This window comes from Oryza glaberrima, chromosome 1 (assembly GCF_000147395.1).
Source record: "Oryza glaberrima chromosome 1, OglaRS2, whole genome shotgun sequence".
In the NCBI taxonomy this organism is placed as follows: Eukaryota; Viridiplantae; Streptophyta; class Magnoliopsida; order Poales; family Poaceae; genus Oryza; species Oryza glaberrima.
In genome coordinates, this window is record NC_068326.1 from 12,955,685 (window position 1) to 12,980,442 (window position 24,758).

General features: G+C 41.8%; 4 protein-coding genes and 2 non-coding genes across 6 annotated transcripts; 4 read left to right on the plus strand and 2 right to left on the minus strand.

Annotated features, from left to right (window-relative positions):
- The first annotated feature begins 376 nt into the window (after window positions 1–376).
- On the plus strand, window positions 377–6,378 carry LOC127785171 (glyoxysomal fatty acid beta-oxidation multifunctional protein MFP-a-like). Its single transcript, XM_052312595.1, has 18 exons — window positions 377–684; window positions 1,605–1,676; window positions 1,802–1,867; window positions 1,966–2,022; window positions 2,116–2,183; window positions 2,267–2,348; window positions 2,644–2,699; window positions 2,844–3,146; window positions 3,241–3,327; window positions 3,398–3,572; window positions 3,680–3,801; window positions 3,888–4,051; window positions 4,124–4,378; window positions 4,511–4,632; window positions 4,741–4,862; window positions 5,310–5,458; window positions 5,545–5,683; window positions 5,914–6,378. Exons 1-18 carry the CDS (start codon window positions 576–578, stop codon window positions 5,947–5,949), a joined length of 2,184 nt encoding a protein of 727 aa, XP_052168555.1. The 5' UTR covers window positions 377–575; the 3' UTR covers window positions 5,950–6,378.
- A 3,003-nt stretch (window positions 6,379–9,381) lies between these two features.
- LOC127768476 (60S ribosomal protein L23A-like) lies at window positions 9,382–11,242 on the plus strand. Its single transcript, XM_052294097.1, has 3 exons — window positions 9,382–9,474; window positions 10,525–10,886; window positions 10,978–11,242. The coding sequence occupies exons 1-3, from the start codon at window positions 9,463–9,465 to the stop codon at window positions 11,060–11,062; spliced, it is 459 nt and encodes a 152-aa protein (XP_052150057.1). The 5' UTR covers window positions 9,382–9,462; the 3' UTR covers window positions 11,063–11,242.
- On the plus strand, window positions 9,736–9,823 carry LOC127760915 (small nucleolar RNA SNOR75). Its single transcript, XR_008015190.1, has one exon. It is a non-coding gene; the product is annotated as a small nucleolar RNA SNOR75 (small nucleolar RNA).
- On the plus strand, window positions 9,909–9,975 carry LOC127760883 (small nucleolar RNA Z105). Its single transcript, XR_008015160.1, has one exon. It is a non-coding gene; the product is annotated as a small nucleolar RNA Z105 (small nucleolar RNA).
- A 1,626-nt stretch (window positions 11,243–12,868) lies between the features above and the next one.
- Window positions 12,869–14,276, minus strand: LOC127760649 (salt stress-induced protein-like). Its single transcript, XM_052284936.1, has 3 exons — window positions 14,224–14,276; window positions 13,839–14,044; window positions 12,869–13,173 (listed from the first exon to the last, which is right to left on the minus strand). Exons 2-3 carry the CDS (start codon window positions 14,034–14,036, stop codon window positions 12,937–12,939), a joined length of 435 nt encoding a protein of 144 aa, XP_052140896.1. The 5' UTR covers window positions 14,037–14,044; window positions 14,224–14,276; the 3' UTR covers window positions 12,869–12,936.
- A 3,657-nt stretch (window positions 14,277–17,933) lies between these two features.
- Window positions 17,934–19,362, minus strand: LOC127769414 (salt stress-induced protein). The gene is made up of 3 exons (XM_052295002.1): window positions 19,281–19,362; window positions 18,470–18,670; window positions 17,934–18,372 (listed from the first exon to the last, which is right to left on the minus strand). Exons 2-3 carry the CDS (start codon window positions 18,665–18,667, stop codon window positions 18,133–18,135), a joined length of 438 nt encoding a protein of 145 aa, XP_052150962.1. The 5' UTR covers window positions 18,668–18,670; window positions 19,281–19,362; the 3' UTR covers window positions 17,934–18,132.
- Between the last annotated feature and the right edge of the window lie 5,396 nt (window positions 19,363–24,758).

Sequence of the window (24,758 nt, forward strand, 5' to 3'; positions counted from 1 at the left end):
AAAATCAGGACCCACGTATTTGTGAGGGGATTTGGTACCATTACATCTGTTTTCACGAAATTAGTATGTCACTTAGAGATTTTTAAAAGATATATATACAAGTTTTACATTATAGTTAGCTGTAATTACATCATGATTGTCCTGTATTTACGTGTCAAACTTTTTAGTTAAAATTTGACTACAAATATATATCCTTTTTTCGAACGAGATTTTCGAATCCATATGGCAAATTCCCCTTTGAAAATATTTGCTTGGGCATGTTTGGATCAAATTCTGTCATGTCAGGACAATCAGGATTTAATTATTTTACAGTGGGGAAGTCAGTCCTGGGATTACCCGAGGCTAGCCGAGGCAAAGAAGCCGATGAGGAGATGGGATGGATCGCGTCGCGCTCTCGTCAGCGCGGCAACCACCTCTTGGGGGGGTCGCGCTATAAATCGTTGGTCGGAGACGGAGATAGACATCGCTTGCAAGCTCCCAACTCCTTCTAGCGAGAAAGCAACAGCGGAGGAGCCAAACGCGAGATCTTTGGAGGCTCCGCCGGAGCGGGGAACCGACAGATTAGCGGAGGAGAGATGGCCGCGGCGGCGGCGGCGAAGGGGAGGACGGAGATGGAGGTCGGGGCGGACGGCGTCGCCGTCATCACCATCTGCAACCCGCCCGTCAACTCGCTCTCCATCGATGGTACACGCTATCTTCTTTCTCTCGTCGTTTGTCTCCTTTCGTTTGTTTCTGGGATTGGGGAAGGGTTGCGGGGTAGGGTTCTCTGACTGGAGAGTGGGGGAATTTTGGGAGCTGGGAGGTGGAGAGGTGTCTCTCGAGAATTATGTCATTGTGACGCTGGGGATTGTGGGTTGGGGCTCAATTCTGCTTCCATGAGCTGTCTGATTGGTGATTGGGGATAGTGTGGGGATGCAGCTTGATGCCGAGATGTCTAATTCTTCCTTTTTAACTGTATTTTTTTTGGTAGATCTTTACCAAATAAACTGTATTTTTGGTAGAATTGGATGGGAGATCTCGGAGTTCTGTACAGTTTGGGTGTCCTAAGCAATACTTCGATTTTGGGGTGCTATTACTTTGAAATTTCTCCTTCGGCAGTTTGAAACCCAAAAAGATTTGGCTGCTTTACAGGGTGGTTTGCCCATTGGTGTGATCTTACTGTATCTTGCCATAACTGTGTTGCTGTCAGCTATTTCTTGTTGTAACTTGCTATTATTAAATGATGGAACTTACTGCCTAAACTTACTATCGGCAAAATATTACTGATTATGCTTTTGCTGAACCAGTTGTATTACATACATGGAGTCGAAAGTACAATACAACATTTGTGGCATATACACCATTCTGAAGTAGTACAGCAATCGCTTGCAACTTGAAGTGCAAAATAATGCCATTGTTGAATAATACAGTTGCATCTTCCTCATCTTTAGACAAAATAATGTGTAGGATACCATTGGTTTCATTTAGATAATGACTATTCTGAATAATACGCATGCCCTTAGTTTAAATTGAGGAGTTAACAGTACACTTCTAAATATTGAGTACCGCATTAGTATCAAATCCTTTATCCATCTTTGTTTTCACCATGACTTTTGCTCTTGCAGTATTGCTAAGCTTAAAGGAAAACTATGCTGAAGCTCTTCGGAGGAATGATGTGAAAGCTATTGTTGTTACAGGTACTTGTTATTTTATTCATTTAGGAATTATATATTCTACTGTTAAAGGCATGGCCGATTTTTGTGCATTCTGCGAATGATTCACTATTCTTTTCAGTGACATTTTTTTTTCTAAATTATGACAGGGAAAGGAGGAAAATTTTCTGGAGGATTTGATATTAGTTCCTTTGGTAGTGTTCATGGTGGCAAAGGTATGTCATACTTCTCAAATCTGTGATACTGTTCTTACTGTATGGTGAATTCTCTATCCATTCTACAGATCTCATTATACCTTAAACTTTTTCAACAGTTGAACAGCCAAAGGTTGGTTACATATCAATAGATATTATCACTGATACCCTAGAAGGTAATTGATTCATTTGCACCCTCTATGAACTATGATTGCTTTTCCTATTGAAGGATTGTGTTGAGAGTTTTTCATATATGTTGTCTTAAACAGCTGCAACAAAGCCATCAGTGGCTGCAATTGATGGTCTTGCTCTTGGTGGAGGATTGGAAGTTGCTATGGTACTTGTTTGTTTTATCCTGGTTATTATCTTTGATATTTCAGAGGCAATAACTTCTTTGGTAATCCTTGTATGTTCAATTAGGCATGCCATGCACGCATTTCAACTCCCACAGCTCAATTAGGACTTCCAGAACTTCAACTTGGAGTTATTCCAGGATTTGGAGGTAATTCTAAACTTCAACTTCTATTTGGTGTCAATGATTCAATATTCTTATATGCTGGAAATTGGCTCCCAAAATACTCTATCCTATTAGTTTATGGCACTGGCTCCCAAAATACTCTATCCTATTAGTTTTATGGCACTGTAATTGCTTGAAGTGATATTTGTATTTTTGTTGTCACTCCAGTTATGATTTCAAATTATTATTATGCCATGAGCATTTCCTTCAATATGAAGGGGATGAATACACATGCTGCTTTCTTAAATTCCATGGGATTGACTTTATTCAATTTTCTTAGGAACACAACGACTCCCGCGTCTTGTTGGATTGACAAAAGCACTTGAAATGATGCTGGTAAATACTGCTTCATCTTTGCTTCTTGATGCTATGGTTCTCTCCCTTTTTTTATTTTTGCAGGGAGAGGCTATGGTTTTTCTGTTTTGTGATATTCCCTGTTTCATACCTGATTCAATTAATTAATTATGCCATTTGTATCAGCTATCTAAGCCAATTAAGGGTGCAGAGGCACACCAATTGGGTCTTGTTGATTCCTTGGTTTCTGCTGATGATTTGGTTAATACTGCTCGTCGTTGGGCTTTGGATATCTGTGAATTAAAAAGGCCATGGATCAAAAGTCTTTATAAGACTGACAAACTAGAACCACTTGGTGAGGCTAGGGAGATTCTCAAGTTTGCAAGAGCTCAAGCTCGAAGGCAGGCTGCCAATCTTGAGCATCCGCTTGTTTGTATTGATGTCATTGAAGAAGGTATTGTTTCGGGACCCCGAGCTGGGCTCTGGAAGGTACTTGATACTACTTGTGTTATTCCTTCCTTATTCACGTATTTTCGTGATGTACACAGCTTGTACGCAATTCATTTCCCTAATGCAAATGCAGGAAGCAAATGCTTTCCAGGGTCTTCTTTTCGCGGATACATGTAAAAACTTAGTTCATGTATTCTTTTCTCAACGGGCAACATCAAAGGTGTGAGAACATTTTGTCAATTGTTAATATAGAACCATTTCTTGTTCTAATCCTCTCTCGAATACAACAGGTTCCTGGTGCTACAGACTTGGGATTGATGCCTAGGAAAGTTACTAAAGTTGCCATTCTAGGTGGTGGACTTATGGGTTCAGGAATTGCAACTGCGATGATACTGAGTAATTATCCTGTTATACTCAAAGAAGTAAATGAGAAGTTTCTAAATGCTGGAATTGACAGAATTAAAGGTAAAAACACCTCATCTCATATCATCCTTTATATTTGTGGGTGATTATCTAACACATTAACATCTGTGCAACAAAAGATAAACTGCCTCACTAGTTTGTTTGATCAGCCAATTTGCAGAGTCGTGTGAGGAAAGGGAAAATGACAGAGGAGAGATATGAGAAAGCCATGTCTCTTGTAACAGGTGTCCTCGATTATGAAAGGTTCAAAGACGTGGATTTAGTTATTGAGGTAGCTCTTTATCCTTAATTATTTGGTCAAAACTATCTGTCTTTTGTTGGTCAGCCCATTTATCATTGTTCTATTGTTCGTTGCAGGCTGTTATTGAAAATGTGAAATTGAAACAGCAAATATTTTCTGACTTGGAGAAGTACTGTCCTTCCCATTGTGTCCTTGCTACTAATACATCTACAATTGATCTTAATCTAATTGGTGAGAAAACAAGGTCCAAAGACTGTATTGTTGGTGCACACTTCTTTAGGTAATGCAGTGTTTATGGATTAACAGATCTTTTTAGTCACATGATCCTCCACTAACTGATTGCTCTTCACAGCCCTGCACATGTCATGCCACTTCTGGAAATAGTCCGCACCCAGCACACCTCACCACAAGTTGTCGTTGATTTGCTTGATGTTGGGAAGAAAATCAAGAAGACACCAATAGTGGTTGGGAACTGTACCGGTTTCGCAGTCAACAGAATGTTCTTTCCTTACACTCAGTCAGCACTCCTGTTCGTTGATCTTGGTATGGATGTGTACAAGATCGATCGTGCATGTACCAAATTTGGAATGCCCATGGGTCCATTCAGGTCAGATGTATTATTTGGTTTTGTTTTTGTGAATATGATTTGTGCAGCATCATTAATGTTTTTATATGAATGTGTATGAGCCATGTCAGGTGGACTCAATATGAATACCTCTTTTGTGTTACTTCAATGCAGACTGGCAGACCTCGTTGGTTTTGGTGTTGCTGCGGCCACTGGTATGCAGTACCTTGAGAACTTCCCAGAGAGGGTCTACAAGTCAATGTTGATTCCTCTTATGATGGAGGACAAAAGGACAGGTAAAAATTAATCAGCAACTGTCCATGTATCACGTCTATTTTTCTCTTCGCCATTTATTTATGCTGGATTTGTTCATACGCGTACACAATCGGGCAACTTTCACACAGGTGAGGCCTCTCGGAAGGGCTTTTACAAGTATGAGGACAAGAGGAAGGCAACTCCTGATCCCGAAATTATGAAATATATTGAAAAATCTAGGAGTATGGCTGGAGTAACACCAGACACTGAGGTTTGGTTTCGCCTTCTGAGTTTTCCCACTCTCTTTACTTCCCTAGAGAAATCTACATCTCATTCAAAATCATTTGTAGCAATAAAATCACTTTGTGGGTGGTGCTTGGTAAATTAATAATTCAAGTCTTAAACCAGGATTGTAATAACTGTCGAGGAGAGTCCTTATCTCAAAATATGGTTTTATGACTTTTGTATAATTATTAGTTCCTTTTATTTTATATTTCAAATGTAAATGCCACCTGTGGATAAATAATTCAAAAAAATCTGTATCTTTGATGTAATATTACTAGTACCTGAATTAGATGAGCTGATATAGTGGCACATTTTGACAATGATGATGATATACATGCTAAATTGACTAGACTATCGTGCAACAAGTGATATATTTCTGACAAAAGGGGTCAGTTAGCATCTAAATTCTAGAACTTTTATACAATTATACCAGTTGATGAAGCTAAGCGAGAAGGACATAGTTGAGATGGTCTTCTTCCCAGTCATAAATGAGGCTTGCCGTGTTCTTGATGAGGGAATTGCAGTCAAGGCTTCTGACCTCGACATTGCCTCAATCTTTGGCATGGGATTCCCACCGTATAGGTACGTTTATAAAACTAGACCAATTTGCAAGAAATAATAGAATATACTAATAAAACTTGTCTACTGATTGGTGTTGGTGTGATCAGGGGAGGAATCATGTTCTGGGCAGATTCCATTGGCGCAAAGTACATCCATGACAAGTTGGAGGTGTGGGCGAAGCGGTATAGCAACATCTTCAAGCCTTGTTCCTACCTTGCAGAAAGAGCAGCAAATGGGGTTCCTCTGGTAAGCAAAATCATTTAATTCTAGGTGAAATTTTATATGCCTATTGTGTGGGAACTACTAATGTTCAAGCACGCATTCTATACTGCATACCTGCCATGCTGCCAGGATGCAAACCATATGCGTCCAGATATACAGCATCCATTTAAATTCCTTTTATGCCTTTCTGTCGTATGTATTGTGATGATATTCTTGATTTAGCGTCTGATTTGTACAAAATATTTCATTTGCAGAGTGCACCAGCTAAGCAAGTCAAGGCCCGACTATAGATGAACATCCTGCTTTCCTATAAACTGCGGAAACTATGCAGAATAATAGAACACACGCCAATGGGGCATTTATGGTCTGTAGAATAGCCCATCCAATAATAATTAGAATAGGATTCTTGAAGAGTTATGTGTAATCTGTATGACGCCTCTCCAAGTTCTTGAACCATTACTGCGACAGTGTTTTGAGTTCAGACATTCTTTAAAATGTTTCATGTGCCAATGGTTATAAGCAGATTGAAAAGGCATACATAAAAACAGCGGGTGTTAATTAGTTTGCTTCAAGTTTGTCAAATGCTGCTATATGTTTCATTGCGTCAATGCTTGTTTTTGGAAATTCGAATCACTGAGAGTAATGTGATACAATGACAGTTACATCAGAATCAGATAATCAAATGGTTTTGGCTTGATGTGCTTGGCTCTCCAACCAAATGTTTTCTGCTTTTGTTCCTTGCAGTTGCAAGATATGTAGTTTTATATATTTGAAAACTTGGCTGAAGTACTGCAAAATTCTTTAGTAGAAGAAAGCTAAGGGTTTTACATGAGGCTATTTTTATTTTCAAAAAACAAAAAAATTAGCCTTCTTGGAAATATTTCGTTTACATGAGCCTATCGCACAGCACCATATGAAAGCAATGTCACTGTATCTCGCGTATGGACCAATCTCTCCAATCGTAGTCTTCTTGCAAATGCTTCTATTCAAGAAAATAACAACTCGTGCTATTCCTAAGTTTACTTTCACCCCTTATTCGATCAGCTAGTAACTACAATTTTGGTTTCATAAGCGGAATTTTCTATTCTTAGCGTTGTATTTTCCTATAAGACAAGGGGTTATATGTAACAAATACAACGGGACGTTAGGCATATGTGATATTCCGTGTAAACACGAGAGGTTTTTTGCAAAATAGCCTACTAATTCAACCGGTTCCACTGACCGGCACGCATGCACACCACTACAGCGCCCAAATTTTCATTAACCGGTGCACCGCTTACAAGCGGTTTCCTGCACGCGCGCAAGGAGCCTGGAGGAGTAAGGAGCGACGTGTAAATCAGACATGGAGCCAAAAAAAAATTCAAAAAACGGAGAAAAAAGGAATGGTTAGGGGATTAGTTGGCTGATTATTTCCATGACAGACTCCAATTCTCAAGAAGTTGCACATAACCTCCTGGGTACATCTTTATCCTGATATCCACATTCCCATAGGAAGGGTCTCCTCTGCACCCTTTGACGTGGGTCACTGATTTGTGAGCCCGTTGGTTGTGGAGTCCACATGTTAGCCACTCAAAATTAGAGTATGGTACTACAAATGATTTGTTTCCATTCTTGCCCCGTCTATCTCAATAGCTGCTCATTTTTCATGTTTGAAAATGCATCGCAATGAAACTTGGTCACACCTCTACCACCTTCTAGATGAAAGCATTTTTACGTGAACAATGATCAAGAGCAGAAATGTAAGTTGGCAGTCCTATTTATAAAGTAAAGAACGTACAAGAAGTCTCACTTTAGGAAGAGATAGAGACCAAATCGAATAATACATAGTTAATTATAGAACTAAACTATTACGATAGGACTAGTAAGCTTAACACATTACAAGACTTGCTATAAACTAGCTATAACATGATGTTATTGTCACCACAACATAGGAATTGTAAATGGATCACTACGACTTCATCTAGAAACAACAAAGTTAGCAACCTAGAATGTGGTAAGCACAACTCTACCGGACTAATCATGGTTGCCACCTGTTGTGCCTCGTCAACGTCACATCTCCAACTTCATAACTACCATACTCGTTGAGCTCTGGTCAAGCTAGACTCACAAGCACCACGGACCGAGAGTTGTTAGTCCTATAATGCTGTTAGATGGGAGCGCCAATTTAGCTAGCACTGGATTTAAACCAACAGATGCCACACACGAGGTAGTAATTCTAAAATGATGCATCCAAAGACATGTAGGAGAGACTGACATCACTGCTCAATCCTATTCAAATTTAAGGTCGCCTAAAGCCTGAGGACCTCAACGTTAAGATGTATGAGATAAGAACAGCAATAATGATGCCTGAAAGTAGATAACGATGCTCAAGAGTGTAAACGTCGTTCACACTATATAAAATAAGGCAAGGCTTTTTCTTAGAGCCTTCCCCAATACTACACAGCCTTACGCCGAAATCCATGCAATATTGCAAAGAAACACTTCCATGCTCTCCAGGACGCCTTGAAGCTCCCCACGAGCCAATCTGGAGAGGAGACAAATCTGGCAAGTGGAGGAGTGGTTGAATCCGCTAAGTTTGCGAGTGGCACCTCCACCTCCTTGCTAGGTACCACTGCACAAGCTTTTGCCTAGTTCTGCCAGCACAACCACTACGCAACCGTCAGCTACTACTCTTATGCCGCCAACATGATATTGCTTCGTGCTAACCATCGGGCAAGATATAACCTTCCTGCAGGTCAAGTTGCTAGCATTAGACGCACATTCAAAAGATGCCTTGGTACATGATAGGCTATCGGTGAGCAGATCTGCCTCCATGGGCAACACACCACTTGGCCAAAATGCCCCACCTTCACACTATGGCTTTACACAACTAGATAAACATCGTCTCGGTAGTTTCCATCTTCATTGCACGCTCCAAGTTGCTGGCCTTCACGTATTGACTAGATCTGGTTAGTCAGACACCTCTTTTTATACAAATAGTGACGTGTCACGTTTCATTTACATTTGAGGACCAAATATGTAGTTGTTGAGAGACGCACACACGCTTCAAGGACATAGCCAACTCCTAGGCTAGTCGAGCGGCCGTTCAACTCCACGCTAGCATCTTCATTGTCGATTAGAAAAATTACTTGAGCAATGTTGCGAAGAAATATAACCTTTATCGCTCAGACTCATTGGTATCGCTGGCTCCGCAACTGTACATGCCGTAGAGGGGGCGGTACACTGAAACGCAACCAACTCCCTTCGCGGGAATAATTAATCATTTGCCACCCTTACAAGTGGTGATAAATGATTTTCCACTAGACCCACATATCATAGACAGCGAGTGGCAAATAATTAATTGCCACATTTTAAAAGTGGCAAAAAAGTTAAATATCCCTCGTTCGTGTCAGAGACAAGCCAGCAAGAAGCCAAAACTCATTACGGATCCGCTCAGTACACCGTAATTAATTGCCACATTTTAAAAGTGGCAAAAAAAATTAAATATCACCCGTTCGTGTCAGAGACAAGCCAACAACAAAGCCAAAACTCATTATGGATCCGCTCAGTACACCGTACACGGTGACGTAGCCCGTGCAGCCCACCAATTACAAACAAGGCCCAATCGGCCCACAAATCCCAACGGCCGATCTGAGCCGTCCATCAGTGCAGCCCAGTTAGGGTTTCCCACACTACCCTAACCCTATAAATACGAGGCGGGCGCCCCGCGCCGCCACCCTCCACTACTACGAATCGCCAGCCGCCACACCGAGCTGCGCCGCCGCCAACCCCACCGCGGCGAGCTCCGCCTTCCGCCGGCCGCGATGGCTCCCAAGGTTTGTCTGCTTTACATTCTCGCACATCTACCTCAAAACTCAAATTGCCTCTGGATTCATGTCGCTGTTGCGTAGCCGCCCCTCTCCTGCGGATGTGCTGTTGTCTAGATGTAGCATACGTAGTAGCTGCTCCTCAAATTGCTTTGAGATAATGATCATATGATGTGATGTGATGTGATGTGATTGTGTTAGAAATTGCTGCTGCTGCTGATTTTTAGTTATTTCCCCCCTTTCTTGCTGTGGGGGGTTGGTGGTTGCGGTTCTCTGTGATGACGAAAAACAGATGACGAGTCCAATCCAATCCATTCCATTAAACCATGGGGACAATCGAGGCATTTGTCTGAGAGAACAACAGCTTTAGTTTTTTCTTAACAAAAATATTCACTGGTTGTTGATTTCTTCTTGTTTTAGCAATGCAATCGGCATTTGTGGTATTGGCATGATGAGGAAAACCGATGTTTTTGGATCTATTTGATGATAAATTCCTCCTACTCATTCTGAATGCTGAGACCACAGTGTGTGCCTTTGCTTGTTCTATAGGTGTTTAGACAGTAGCTTTTTTTAATCTTGTACATGGAAGCTGCAAGCAATCTATGCTTTTCATTCAGTTATAAAATTGATTTTGTTTGACAAAATTGGTCTATTTTTCTAATCAAATAAAGTGGCTTTGTGCTTCTGATCCTAAATACTGGAAAAATGTATGTACCTTTGCAATGTAAGATATCTAGCACGGGTGTTCGACATTGATTACTGATGTGATAATGTATATTGGAAGTCTAGTGATCTGATTTATCCAAAAAATATTCTAGCGTTAAGTTATAGTTGTAGTCTGTCTTTAATAGATTCCAATCACAATGGAGAATAACATTCTTACTATGGGATGTATGTGCTTTGTTCTTATTTCTGGACCCCTGTAATAAATTCCTCTTGCAGTTCTGTGCTGAATTTTACCCATAATATCTCTTCATTTAATTTTGGATTACTTCCTAATGACCAGGTTAGGTATTTCTGAACTATTGACAAATAATTGTCCCTTGTTGAATTAACTAGGCCGCTGTAAAGAAGGCTGATGGAAAGACTCAACAAGCCTTGAAGGTTGCCAAGGCAGTGAAGTCTGGGTCAATCAAGAGAAAGTCAAAGAAGATCCGCACTTCGGTGACATTTCACAGACCAAAGACCCTGAAGAAGGCGAGAGACCCTAAGTACCCAAGAGTCAGTGCACCTGGCAGGAACAAGCTTGATCAGTACCAAATCCTCAAGTACCCCCTTACGACCGAATCTGCCATGAAGAAGATTGAAGACAACAACACCCTTGTCTTCATCGTCGACCTCAAGGCAGACAAGAAGAAGATCAAGGCAGCTGTCAAGAAGATGTATGACATCCAGGCAAAGAAAGTTAACACTCTGATCAGGTTATGAACTCACTTCTCTTCCTTTGTTCATGGCTGAATACGCTTCATTCTGTATGTTGACAACTTGGTGTATCGATTTTCTGTAATACAGACCTGACGGCAAGAAGAAGGCTTACGTGAAGCTCACTCCAGACTATGATGCTCTTGATGTGGCCAACAAAATTGGCATCATTTAAGTTAGGGCGCTTTTTTTCATCATGTTGAACGTAAGATTTTGGTTGGCTAGTTCTTAATGTTGAACAGAACCTTATAACTTGCAAAAGAACATCTTGAGTTTTGTTGAGCGAATATCATCTGTGTGAGCGCACATTTACTGAATCAGTATATCAATATGTCAGTTGTGCATCTTCTTCCAACATGAGGCTACTCTTCTCTGTTGGTCGAACTGTATGGAGCTAAATGTTGTGCTCTGGTTTCACATGATTGGCAGCTCTCTTACACAACCATGAGTCGATAACAAAACCAACCCAGAGCTGTTAGTACCATCCTGTTTATACCCGCAATGTTTTTTTATTTGCAGTAATCAATTGTCCCTAAATTAATTCACTAGTAATTCTGGAGTGAGATTTACATGTATAGGGAGGATGCTAGTGGGAACAGCGTCCGGTTGTGGACGCCATTTCTAATCACGTCCATACGGGGGACGCTGCTCATAACAGCGTCCAGACTCTGGTAAAGCCGTGACTGCCCGTTGGTCCAATCCACCGCACGCGCGAGGACGATTCGCAGTGTCGCCATTGACACTACGCTGCTGAACAGCAAGCAAAGTCTCCGTTCATGCTGGCTCATGTTCTTGTGATTGGGGTGCCGCTGGTTGTAGCCGGAAAGGCTAATGCACGAATGAGATGGACATCTCACGAGCGGGTCCTGACAGCGGTGTTAGGGTGGGTTATGGAGGATCACGAGTGGATTTGTCTCCTCTTGTGGTCATCGTATTGATGTTCTCTAGGGATGGCTTCGGTTATCCCGAAATTGTCTCCTCTTGTGGTCATTGTATTGATATTTTCTAGGGATGGCTTCGGTTATCCCGAAATTTTCCCTGTCTCAATAGAGGGAACGATAACTGCCAAATGAGCTAATTGAGTTTTCAGCATTTTGTTAAAACTCAATTGGTTCTTGATAACAGAGGAAAGTCCCCCCATCTTGGGGTGGATGCTTATTTCCTCTATGGTAATTGTCGTATCCCAAGATTATTCTAGACTGCATCCTTTAATTTATTCTTAAAAAAAAGGTAAAAATCGGTTTAATGCCCTCAACATTAAAAATGTGCAATTTAAAAATTAAATGAGGCTTGGAGGACATCTGTATATTTCTCATGGCCTAAAATGCTTAATTAAATTTTAGTGGAATTTTCTCAGACCGCCGGTTCCTCTCTGTCCTCGATGTTAATCGGCCATCACGTATCGTCATAGGCCGTCGTCGCCGAGTCCGACCGGTGAGCTCGCCGTCTGCTGATCACCCGAGCAGAGAAGCTGAAGACGATTGATTGCATTTACAAGTCACCAGTAAAGCTAATTCAAGTTAATTGAGATGCAATTTTCTTTTCTTTGGAAAAACATATGTTTCCTTGTTTTGTTGTTTTCGAAATGTCGGAGACTTGGAGCTAATAGGTACAGGCGTACAGCAAACCCCCTGTCTTGTATCTCAAAACACGTGTTTGGTTCTTATCTAGTTACATAGAGACTATATATACATTGACTGTAAATATTGGACTTCCGTCGCCTGTCGCCACTATTCTCGAATCCCATGTAAACATATATAATGTGGTATGTACCACAATTCTTTATTCAATGACGGCACACACTTTGTAAATAATAACAAGGCAAGCTTTGAGGTTATCAGTTAGAACGCAGACTCAGCAGGATCCCTCAACTTACAATACATATACGATTTACAATACATATATATGACTTACGACACAGAATCAGAGTGGAATTATTGAAATATTCGGTTGTGCAAATACATATATAATCCACTCTGATTCTCACAAACCATTGTAGAGCATGCAGTAACGGGCAATGGCACAGGTACGTAGCTGCAGGGCATCGCATCATGGTTGGACATAGACGCCAATAGCATCGACGAGCAGTCCAGAGCGCGCAAAGAAGCCGACGACACGAGCGTCGTCCTGGAGCGGGACACTGAAGGCCGTTCCATTCGGGACACCAAACTCGTGCGTAGTAACATCCGTGACAATCCTCAGGTACGTCAGAATATCCGCTAGGGTTTGGAGTGTGCCATGAGTTCCAGAAACTTCCTTCACACGCTCGGAAGGGCCAAATATGATCTGCATTAAGATTACTTGATTATTTACGGTTAATAACTACTACTCTCTCCATTTTAGGTTGCAGGACGTTTTAACTTTGATCAAAATCAAACTTTTAAATTTAACTAAGTTTATAGATAAATATAGTAATATTTATAATACTAAATTAGTTTCATTAAATCAATAATTAAATATATTTTCATAATAAATTTGTCTTGGGTTGAAAATATTACTACTTTTTTTCTATAACCTTAGTCAAATTTAAAACAATTTGACTTTGACTAAAGTCAAATCGTCTTATAACCTGAAACGAATGGAGTTGCACCTTATTGACTGTTTTATCAAGTTTATCTGACGAGTAAAATATTTCAATGTCTACCACTAATACAGAAACTCCTATCACTATCTATATCTGCCGTGAATCGGAAGTGATAGAGAGTATATCACTGCTGTCTTGTAGATTAATTAGAAGCTAGCAACTAAATACTGTATAATGCACAACACAATATTAAACTTCTAATCAAACTTGTAAAGCTTTCGCCTTCTTTGGAAAACGCGAACATATATATGTTTGCAAAACCTATCAAAATGATCTGATTTCCATGCAGTTACCTCAATTCATAGAGGTGAGGCTTTTGAGTATTAATTCACTAGTTGGGGTCGATTTAATTTAATTTGTACCATACCGTGGTTGGGCTTCCGCCATTTCCACCCCATGGACCGACCACATGTTCCTGTCCGTCTGTACCAATGTAGGTGAACCCAACGGCATCGATAGCTTGTCCGCTGCGAATCGTCATGCCGGTGAGTTTGCTGGGTTTCACGGTGATGTCTTGAGCTGACCCTCCATTTCCACCCCACAGTCCAATCTTCACCAGTGCCATACTATACTCTGCATAATTAAGAACCCATCAACTATTACGATATACTAGCTTGTCTAGCTGTTTAATCTCGAAGAGGCGATAGATCAGGTCATCAGGCAAATACACATTGTGCAACCTTGAACAACAACATATTAAAGCACAGAATACAAATACGAATACAACTACATATACATATAGTATTTGTTACCGTTTTGTGTAGTACTCGATTTCGATGCTTCTTTATATGGAATGGTTGTTGAATTGTTACTATGGTTTGGTGAGTCTACTGGGCATGGGAGGCTCATATTTATAGCTCTCACTCGGTGGATGTGCACAGACGGCCTTCTAACACGCACACTGAGCCAGGGCGTATATTAAGCGTAATGCTAAGTGTAAACTTTTATAATAAATACACTATTGAGTTAAATGTTCAAATTTGCAATTTAAAGTTCTAAATCTGGAGTTAGACGTCTTAAATTTTACTTAAAGTTTCATAATTTGTATTGAAAGTTTCAAATTTTGGTCAGTACTTTTTAAATTATGAGTTAAACTCTTTAAGTTAAAATTTTTATTTTTTAAGTAGAAAGTTTACTCAAACTTTTCAAATATAAAATATAACTTTGTGTTGAAAAATTTCCCATCACACAATATTACTCGAATTTGAAACATATTTAGAAATAATAAAAAGTGTAAACAATCATCAAATACCAATTTTGGATAATTTTCAAGCTACTCTAAATCACTTAGAAAAATGTTTAAATAATGGTATTACACACATTCAGCTCGTGAGCCCATACCGTACGGGTTCACATCCTCTACCATATAATTAATGATACTATCATTTATAAATACTGATGTGTGTAAGCAATAGGAGTTTAGAGCCTGCATACTAGCTAGTGATTGTAAGGGCATCCACAATGTGGAAATATAGAGGGCCTTAAGCCCCTCAAGTAGTCTTTATACATTGTGCAAGTGGTCATTATAGGTATTTTTTGGATGAGCCACCCTTATAGCTAATGCCTGCCCTTATGGAATAAAAAACTCATTATTTCTCTCTCACCTATCAGTTCCTTGCCGCCACCGGAGAGAGAGCACCCGGGAGGAGGTCGCCGGAGATCCGCCCACGAGAGCCGTCTCCCCAGCCACTGGAGGACCGCCAGAGAGCTGCTGCTGCAGCCACGACCTCCTCGCACCGATCGTCACCACCGCCGGAGAGCTGCGCTGCCGCCGCCTCCTCCTTCACCCACCGGCGTCGCGACCGCCGCCTCCGCCTCCTCCAACGCCTCCGCCGCCGCCGGATCCAGCCCCGCCCATGAGCACCGCCGCCGTCGCCTCCTCCTCCTCCCGGGGGCGTCGCCGCCGCCTCCTCCTCCTCCTCCTCCCGCGGGCGTCGCCGCCGCCGCCTCCTCCAACGCCTCCGCTGCCGCCCGATCCAGCCCCGCCCATGAGCACAGCCGCTGCCGCCTCCTCCTCCTCCCGCGGGCATCGCCGCCGCCGCCTCCTCCTCCTCCTCCAACGCCTCCGCCGCCGCCGGATCCAGCCCCACCCATGAGCACCGCCGCCGTCGCCTCCTCCTCCTCCTCCCGCGGGCGTCGCCGCCGCCGCCTCCTCCTCCAACGCCTCCGCCGCTGCTGGATCCAGCCCCGTCCACGAGCACCGCCGCCGCCGCCGCCTCCACCTCCTCCAACGCCTCCGCTGCCGACGGATCCGACGAGCACTGCCGCCTCGCGAGAGAAGAAGAACGCGAGAGGAAAGGGGATCGGATGAAGAGAAGGGGAGAGAAGAGAAGGGAAGGGGTAGTTGAGGAGCAGTAAGATTTTTTATTTAGATGGGACCCACCTTAAGGACCACTTTGCTGTTTATACATTATAGCAAGTGTTATTAGCTGTGAACTACATTTATATAGGCCCACCTTAAGGACCACTTGGGCCATATATATTGCTGATGCCCTAATGGTAGTGAATTAATAGAGGGTCTTCACCCACACCGTACACATGTGCCGCGCTTGCGTTGTCTGCACAGCCAGCAGGGCCAATTAGTTACTCGTGATGCATGTATCCATGCAAGCATGTCCAGTTTCTTTCCTTAATTTTTTAGACTTATCCTTTAATAATTGACTTATCCCAATAGGAAGACCCATATTTATAGCTCTGGCTTGACAGTTCATTGATGCATGCACGCACGTTCTATTTCTTTTCTCGATTTTCAGACTTAACAAATAATACATGACGAAATCGTAGTAGGGATGCCCATATTTACAGATCTGGCTCGATGGACTGTTCACAATCACAGATGCATGCATGCACGTTCATTTTTTTATTTAAATTTTTAGACTTAGCTTAATAATTGGCTTATCGCAGCTTTTATTATCACTCAGCTTACTCCACATATCCTATCGTATAGTTGCAACTAAAGCTCAATATAAAAACATACCAAATCATTATATATATATATATATATATATATATATATATATATATATATATATATATATATATATATATATATATATCCCTATGTCATTTTTATAATATTTATCATACATCCATCCATGTATCCCAATGCCAAAGCGAGGATGTCATCTATATCAGTAAAGTTTATCTCCACTAATAGCAATTAAAGCTATTTTTCACTCTTCTAATTGTGCCATATAACCTCAATAAATCTCATCAATTAAATCAAAGTTTAACGCTACATATTGCCTCAAAATACCTATTGGGTGCAGCGGCTCAGATTATTTTAGTGCTATATATATATTATATCGCTTGCATTTACTCATGCTTGACCATAATTATCTCTATTTAATCCAAAAGTCGATTGGCCACCAATGTCGTTATTGTTGAAAGACAACACTTATTTCTAAGTGTAGATAAAAAAAATAAAGTAGTATATTAAATTTAGGAACTCTATGTTACAGACTACCCTTTGCGGTCTATTCATATAGACTACAAGGATAATAACCGCACCCTAGGGTTTTACATAACTAAAAGCCTTGATGGGGACATTTATAGAGATACTCTTACCATTTCCTAGCCTATCCGATTCAGGCAGCCCCCATGATCTTATCTTGGACCATGACCGGGTCGGTGCGCCTACGGGGGCTTTGTTTGGGTTGGTCTATTTCGACCTTTTGACCCTCTTAGACTCATCTTGCCTACGGCTTTGTCATACTTATGACTTATGCTATCTTGAGAGCTCTTCGCCAGGTCATTAGCATATTTGCTGGGCAAGAGGATGAGGAAGGGGGCCTATTGATTTCAGGTGAAACTCGTTATCCGTGGAGGAAATCCGAAGCTGGACCCAAAGGGGAAACGCACGCAGCATCCTCCCCAACCGCGGAGTGCACGTGGCTGACGAGGACCAATAATGGTGCTAGGACTGCCGACGTGCACCAGGAAAGATGGAGCTGTCTCCCAAACCGAGCGGCGCGTCAAGGCTTACCAGCACCGCACCATGCGCGGCGTGGACTACAGTCCTGCCCGCGCATGTGCGGCGTGCACTAAAGTCCCGCCCGCCGTCGATGGACAAAAGCAGTCATAGTCACCAGTCAACACCAGTAGGACACTCGACCAATCCAAAAAAAACCATGAATCCTTCACTATTGATTGGGCCTGAATCGAATTAGATGGGCCTCACGTGGTCCAAGCTATTACCTAGGCCTCAGGTGCTTCCTATGTGTGAGATAATGGTTGTGCTACCTTCAATCGGAGTGTGCTGCATTTTCTTCATCCGACAGCTGAGAAGCGGTCTAATTCACTGATCCAATGGTTGAGAACTGATGATGACATGGAACATTGAGGTTTATGCTTTAGGATCTTATTTGTAATTAGTAGGTAATAACGTTATAGAAGAAGGGATTAGTTGCCCATGGATAGTGATACCAATATGAGAAACACATAAAGTGAGCGGACCAGGTGCTGAACATGTACAAATGACCCCAACTTATTGTAGTAAATATTAAAGAGTCAACTGGGGAACATACATCACCAACTTTATTGTACTACGGACCGGTACAACACGTACACAGACAATGGGGGGATTGCATGAAGTACAACAACACCATGGCACATTATTTCGTAGATATGGTAGTAGGTAGTAATTCTTTGACCACTGGGAATCAAGGGTGGACGTAGATGCCAATTGCGTCGATAAGCGTTCCAGACCTTCCAAAGAATCCAACGACATGGCCAGAGTCTTGCAGTGGAATGCTGAATTCCTTTCCATTTGGGACTCCAGCCTCGTATGTATTATTAGCACTTGTCACGATCTTAAGATAGGTGACAATGTCAGCCAGATCATAGACTGGGCCATGGGTTCCAGAAATCTCCTTAATATGCTCAGAGGAGCCCAATTTAATCTGCAGTAACATCGTTTAATTTGTTGGATTATTTCTGCTATTATAGGAATCACCTTGTAAATTAAGTGCTTAACCTTAATTAAGCAGTGTAAATTACCTCTGTAGAGGTGCCTTCGCCCCCACCCCATGGACCAATGGCATATTCCTGTCCATCCACACCGATATAGTTGAAGGCAATGGATCTGATTGCATCTGAGCTGTAGATTGTCACGCCTAGAAGCTTCTTGGGTGGCACACTGATGTCCTGAGCTGACCCTCCATTTCCACCCCACAGGCCAATCTTCACCAGCGTCATACTCTGTTTAGTAAATACAAAAGCACATCTTAGTAAATTCAAACATGATTTTTCAGGTTAGCTTGTTTGAAGTTGTGAATTTTTGCATAAATATAAATTATTTTGGAAACGTCAAGTTTGCTCACGGTATTCCTACTCAGTTTTGTTCAGATATAAATCAATTTGAATGCTTGCACCCTCATGAACAAATATGGTATTGTTTCCGAAATATGTAGGGGTAACCTAATCATTTCTATGGTTTTTAATTAATGTGCACAAGTAACTTTCACGAAAGCAAACATATACTCCCTTCATTTCATATTATAAACCGTTTATGTTTTTCTTAATCAAAATTTTTAGTTTTGATAAATTTATAGAAAAAATAGCAACGATTTGACCATCAGATTTTTTTTTAAGGAATCGGTCACCCGATGTGTTGCTTCCTAGAATCTCTATGCATGCATGGTAATATTTGTTGGGATGTTTTTCCAACTGTAAAAGGATAAAATCTAAATTGCATGCAACTAGCAGAGCTTACCCAAAAAAACAAAGAACGAAAGAAAGGAAAACCTTAAGCAGAGCTAGCTAGAACAACATCAAAAAAAAAATGCAGAGTACTGCTATGCTTTCATACCTTCGTGGTCGCTTAAATTTCCTTGTGATGATAGTCGGCTTGTGTAGTTGTGTAGGGCAATGGGGATTGCACCCTCTATTTATAGTGCTTCTTATGCCTAACATCCACTGTATCAACTGCATTCGTGTACGTAATCTTTCATGCATGTGCTCCATCTTTTGTTGGACTTTATAATATTCTAGACATTTATCCATCTATCCTTCATTTTGAAGCCGCCGTCACCAAGCCTTGGTTTTTGACAAGCTGGTGAGTGCTACTCCATCCGTTTCACAATGTAAGACTTTCTAGCATTATCCATATACATATAGATGTTAATGAATCTAAACATATACATATGTTTAGATTTATTAACATCTAAATGAATATGGAAAATGCTAGAAAGTCTTATATTGTGAAACGGAGTAAGTAACATTTAGGCCCCCTTTGATTCAAAGGAAATTCATAGGAATTTTAGAGGATTTCATTTCTATAGGATTTTTTTCTATATAGCCCTTTGAATCAAAGGAATGGATCTTATGGAATCCTATGAAATTCCGATGGATTGGCTAATGCCATGTAAGTTTTGGAAGAATTCTAACATGAGGTAAAACCTCTTGGAAACTTTCCTTTGAGTCTTTATCTCTCCTCTAATTCCTGCGTTTTTCCTGTGGTCCAATAAAACGACCATTCCTCTGTTTTTTCTGTGTTTTGCAATCCTCTGTTTTATACTTATATTTCTATTAAATCCTGTGTTTTTCCTATTTCTATGTTTTCTCATTCCTGCGATTTAAATGGGCCCTTAAAGGCTACCTTATTGTCGATAATGCTGCTAGCTAACTGAATGTCCCTGCACGGAGTTTGACCAAGCGAGCCAAGCTCACTCAGCGCCACGTCTGCCAAAGAAGCCTCGTGTTCAAATTCATACCCCTCTGTTATCACGGGTACAGGTGTTCCTTATCTTCTGGCGATTTAGGGACATGCAGTTTTGGACTTGTTTTAAGTAAGTCAAAGTTTAATAACATTAATATCTTTCTAAATATTTATATATCTTTGAATAATAGGATTTAATATTATCTTTGTTTCAAAGAGTCCATAGTTTTCAGCTCGAAAGACCACGCGTTACAGATCTTGATGGATAGCAAGCAAACTAATTATAACACCAGCCTAAAGACGGATGTAAGTAACACTATCTAATTGACGGATATCTGCTTAACCGTTGTTTTGAGCAGCACCTGTTTGTTGCAAGCAATCCTCATCCCTCCTCAATGCTGAAAAAAAACGACCCCAAAAATAGCGTCCGATCATTATGTTGATCGATACTCACACACATCATCGCCAGCATCAACAAACGGAAGCAGATGGTACCGCCGGAGAGTAACTAAATTATAAATAAGGTGCGCCAACGCTAAATTCCAACCATGATCTCTAATACATGAGGGAATGTTTTTCGGAGCACACCCCATGGAGGATACAACGTGATTTACCACCGTCCCTTGTCTGAAAGCTAGAGTAAGGTTTTCATCTAGAGAGTGGTAAATCACGTCTAAGTGAGCAATAACGACATCTTTGAGGAGAGGAAACACTTAGACGTGTTCGGTAGTGGCTGTTGGGAACTAATCCCTCTTTTCCTCCTGCACATAAAACAGAGCAGCTAATTAGTATATAATTAATTAAATATTAGCTATTTATTTTTTTAAAAAAATGGATTAATATGATTTTTTAAAACAACTTTCCTATTAAAATTTATAAAAAAAGCACCGTTAATAGTTTGAAAAACGTGTGCGTGAAAAAAGTGGAATGTGAGTTGGGAAAACGTGACGCAAGTGGTATGGTTCCAATTTCCCCAAATTCAAGTGGCATGTAGCCGATATCATGAATAGTAATGACATTTACCTAAAATGGTATATTTGTAGTGGCATGGATCCAATTAACACTAAATATAATTATATTACTATCTAATTATCAGTATGTTTTGAATTTTTTATTTGATGAATTGTAAAACAAATAAAAGAAGGGAAAGGGAAATCATATAAACAAGAGAAATTCTAGGGGCCACCTATAAAACTAGCGCCCGTTTTCCCTTTTTTTTTAAAATTTGGACGTTGTTTCACCAAGTAGATTGGAATTGTTTCACTAAATAGATCGAAAATGTTTCAATAGTTTAAAAAGCTGAAACACAATCAAATCACCTCATGAAATATTTTGCTACAACGTATAAAACAACGGTTTTTGAAGCTGTTTTAACATATATAAAAACAATGTTTCAGCAAATAGTGAAAGAATGTTTCAATTCACTGTAACATTTGATTTGTACACAATGAAACAACACGAGTATACTTACTGAAACATTGTTGGTGGAAAAAAAAGAGAAACGGATTTCTTTAATAGAGCGTTTCCGTAATATATGGGTGATTTGTTGTAACGGCGTGTGTAGTGGGGTGCGTGGTGGGGACGGTGCGAAGGTACTGGAGGCGTGGCGCCCGATTTTGTCGGCGCTCGTTGAGCGCCTGACTCAGGGCATTTCCAAAAATTCTACCGTTCTCAAAAATACCATTATTACCTTATCTGGTACTGTAAGACCACATTCCATATATAAACAATGGAAAATAAGAGATGGAAAATAAGAGATGGGTAGCTGAACGTGCAAAAGCAGACAATGCGTTAGGCTGCATATGCACCAGGGTCCAATACAAATCAATCAAACAAAGTGCATATGGCACTGAAACTCATGGGCACTGAAACTATGACGTGCACGGATGAATGACTATTCTCTTTTATGGCCAATTGGAGAATTCCTACACGCCATCCATCGGGTTACACGGTATTCTTATTTCCTGGACACGTCACAAGCTGGACTCATGCGCCATTCCACCATGATTGATTGACTCCAAATTATTAAGGCACTGTTTAGATGTCACCTTAAAATTTTTCACTCTCACATTAAACATTTGAATACCTATATAAAGTATTAAATATAGGCTAAAAAATAATTAATTACACAGATTGCAACTAGTTTGCGAGACGAATCTTTTAAGCCTAATTGCTCCATGATTTGATAATGTGGTGCTATAGTAAACATTTGCTAATGACGGATTAATTAGGCTTAATAAATTCGTCTTGCAGTTTACAGGCGGAATCTGTAATTTGTTTTGTTATTAGTCTACGTTTAATACTACAAATGTGTGTCCGTATATCCGATGTGACACGCCAAAACTTTTCTCCTTCTTTTTCCTCGCCACACTGCGTCAGGTGGAGCGGGCGAGCTCGCCAACCTCCCCAGCCCTGCCTCCTCCCTCGCCATCTTCATTTCTCCTCTCTTATCTTCCAGCCGATGAACTCCGACGAGCTGCACCAAGATGCTGTCGCCAGGGGAGCTGGAGGGGAGCAGCGGTTGGTTGCAGCATCCACGAGTAGCAGTCGGCGGCGGCATTCGAGTCGAGCGCCGATGATGAACGCCATGCCGTGATTGCTCACACTACTAGAAAACTGATCTTTGCTGGGTTGGCGAAAAACTACAATAGTCCCGGTTCCAATAAGAATCGGGACAAAATAGCATTTTTAATCCCGGTTAAAAGCCATGTGATCTTTAGTCCCGGTTGGTAACACCAACCTTTAGTCCCGGTTCATCCACTGTCAGAGGCCTATCAGTGGACCGAGGATTTTTAGTACCGGTTGGTGTCACCAACCAGGACTAAAGATCACCACTTAAGTCCTGGATGATAATACCAACTGTGAGTAAAGATTATTTTGATCTTTATTCCCGGTTGGTGTTTACATCCGGGACTAAAAATCCGTATAAGTATATAATCCCTAGGACTTGTCCTCCCAACTCCTCATCTTCCTAATCTCTCTTATCCTTATCCTCTCCTCCTTATATTCCTACTTCTCCTCACTCTCTTATCCTTATCCTCTCCTTCTCATCCTAGAGCGGATCGAAGGGAGTGGCGGGCGGAGGGCCTGCGGGCGGCTGGCGGCGGCCCCAGCCGCACTGAGGGCGGCGGCTAGCGGCGGCCGGCCGCGCGGAGGGCAGCGGCGGCTGGCGCGGAGGCAATTGGTGCGGCAGGCGGCGGCATGCGCCTTTGCCTGATGTATTTGATTTTCTTCTTTTTTTTGAGAATTTGTGATTGGATCTGAAATATATTTGATTTGTGTGTTGTGAATGTGTGATATATTTATGATGAATTTTGTAAAACTTGTGATGTAATTTTTTTCAAGATTTTGTGATGTATTTGGAGATGATCAATTTGAGAATTTGGAGATGATCGATTTGCGATTTCACGATTCGGGGATGATTTGGGGATGAAGTGAAATCAATATTCAATGTTAAAAATAATGAAGAACACCAACCAGAACTAAAAATTGATTTTTACTCTCAGTTATTTCACGGGCATCTTTTAGTCAAGGATTCGTGCTCCCGGTTATATAACCGGGTGTATAGGGGGTTTAGAACCAGGAGTAAAGCCCCTTTCTCAAGTAGTGTCAGTTCCTCGAACATGATGACGTACGAAGGCCTTGGAGAAGGACTGCATTCCCCGTGCTATTGGGCATCTTGTGGAACTGGAGTGGCAGGCACTAGTACAAGGCATGGCCTTTGCTTGTTTATGTTGTTGGTCAACATGAGCAGCCCATTCAGAGTCACCATCACCATGCCATCGAAGATGAGATTTATGCTGGTGAACTCGTTGAAGAGGAACTGCTCTTTGGCTGCTGCCGCGGGGTAAAGTACACCGAGGACAAGGAAGAAAATCAGGACAAGGAGTGGCATTTTCTGATTTTCTGGCTTGGAAGGACCATGCCCTTGGCTTGCTCGCTCCGGTCATCCGGTGTGCTGCACTTCATCGCGTATGCCATGAGAAGCATCGCCGCTCGCGTGCACCATCGTCGCCCACCGCTTCTTGTCTCGCTGGTCCAGCGGCCGCTGAATCACGAGCTCCAAGTGTGAAGTGCCGTCGGATCCAATGGATCTGGCACCAACGGTTGTGTGTGTGAAGTGCCGCCTCCTTCCTCTCTGTCTCTCGCCTCTGACCTCCCCGCCCCGCGTTGGATTCGGCACCACCTTCCTCAAGTGGCTCGCCTTCTTCGCCGCCGTGATGAGGGTGCTACTCCTCTCCGACAGCAACGGGGAGCTCGCCCACACCATGGGCGTCGAGCTCGACCTCTCTGACAAGCCTGCCGGGCACGACATCCGATCTCGCCACTACGCATTCCTGGCAGAGCACGGCGTGGTCAAGGTGCTCAACCTCAAGGAAGGCATCGACTTCACCAGCAGCAGCATCGAGGAGATGCTCAAGGCGCTCTGAAGTCTGAACAAACAACTCAAGCCATCTGGTGCCTCACCGTCAAATCGCCATGGCTTGGTTCGTCAACCCTCCTCCCCCTCTAGCCACCGGTGTGCCCACTGCGTCAGCACTCCTCCCCTGCCAGCTGTGCTCCTCGAGAGGACTAGAGGAGAGGGTTCTCCTCCGGTTGCCGCCGTCTTCACCCCGGACATCCGACATG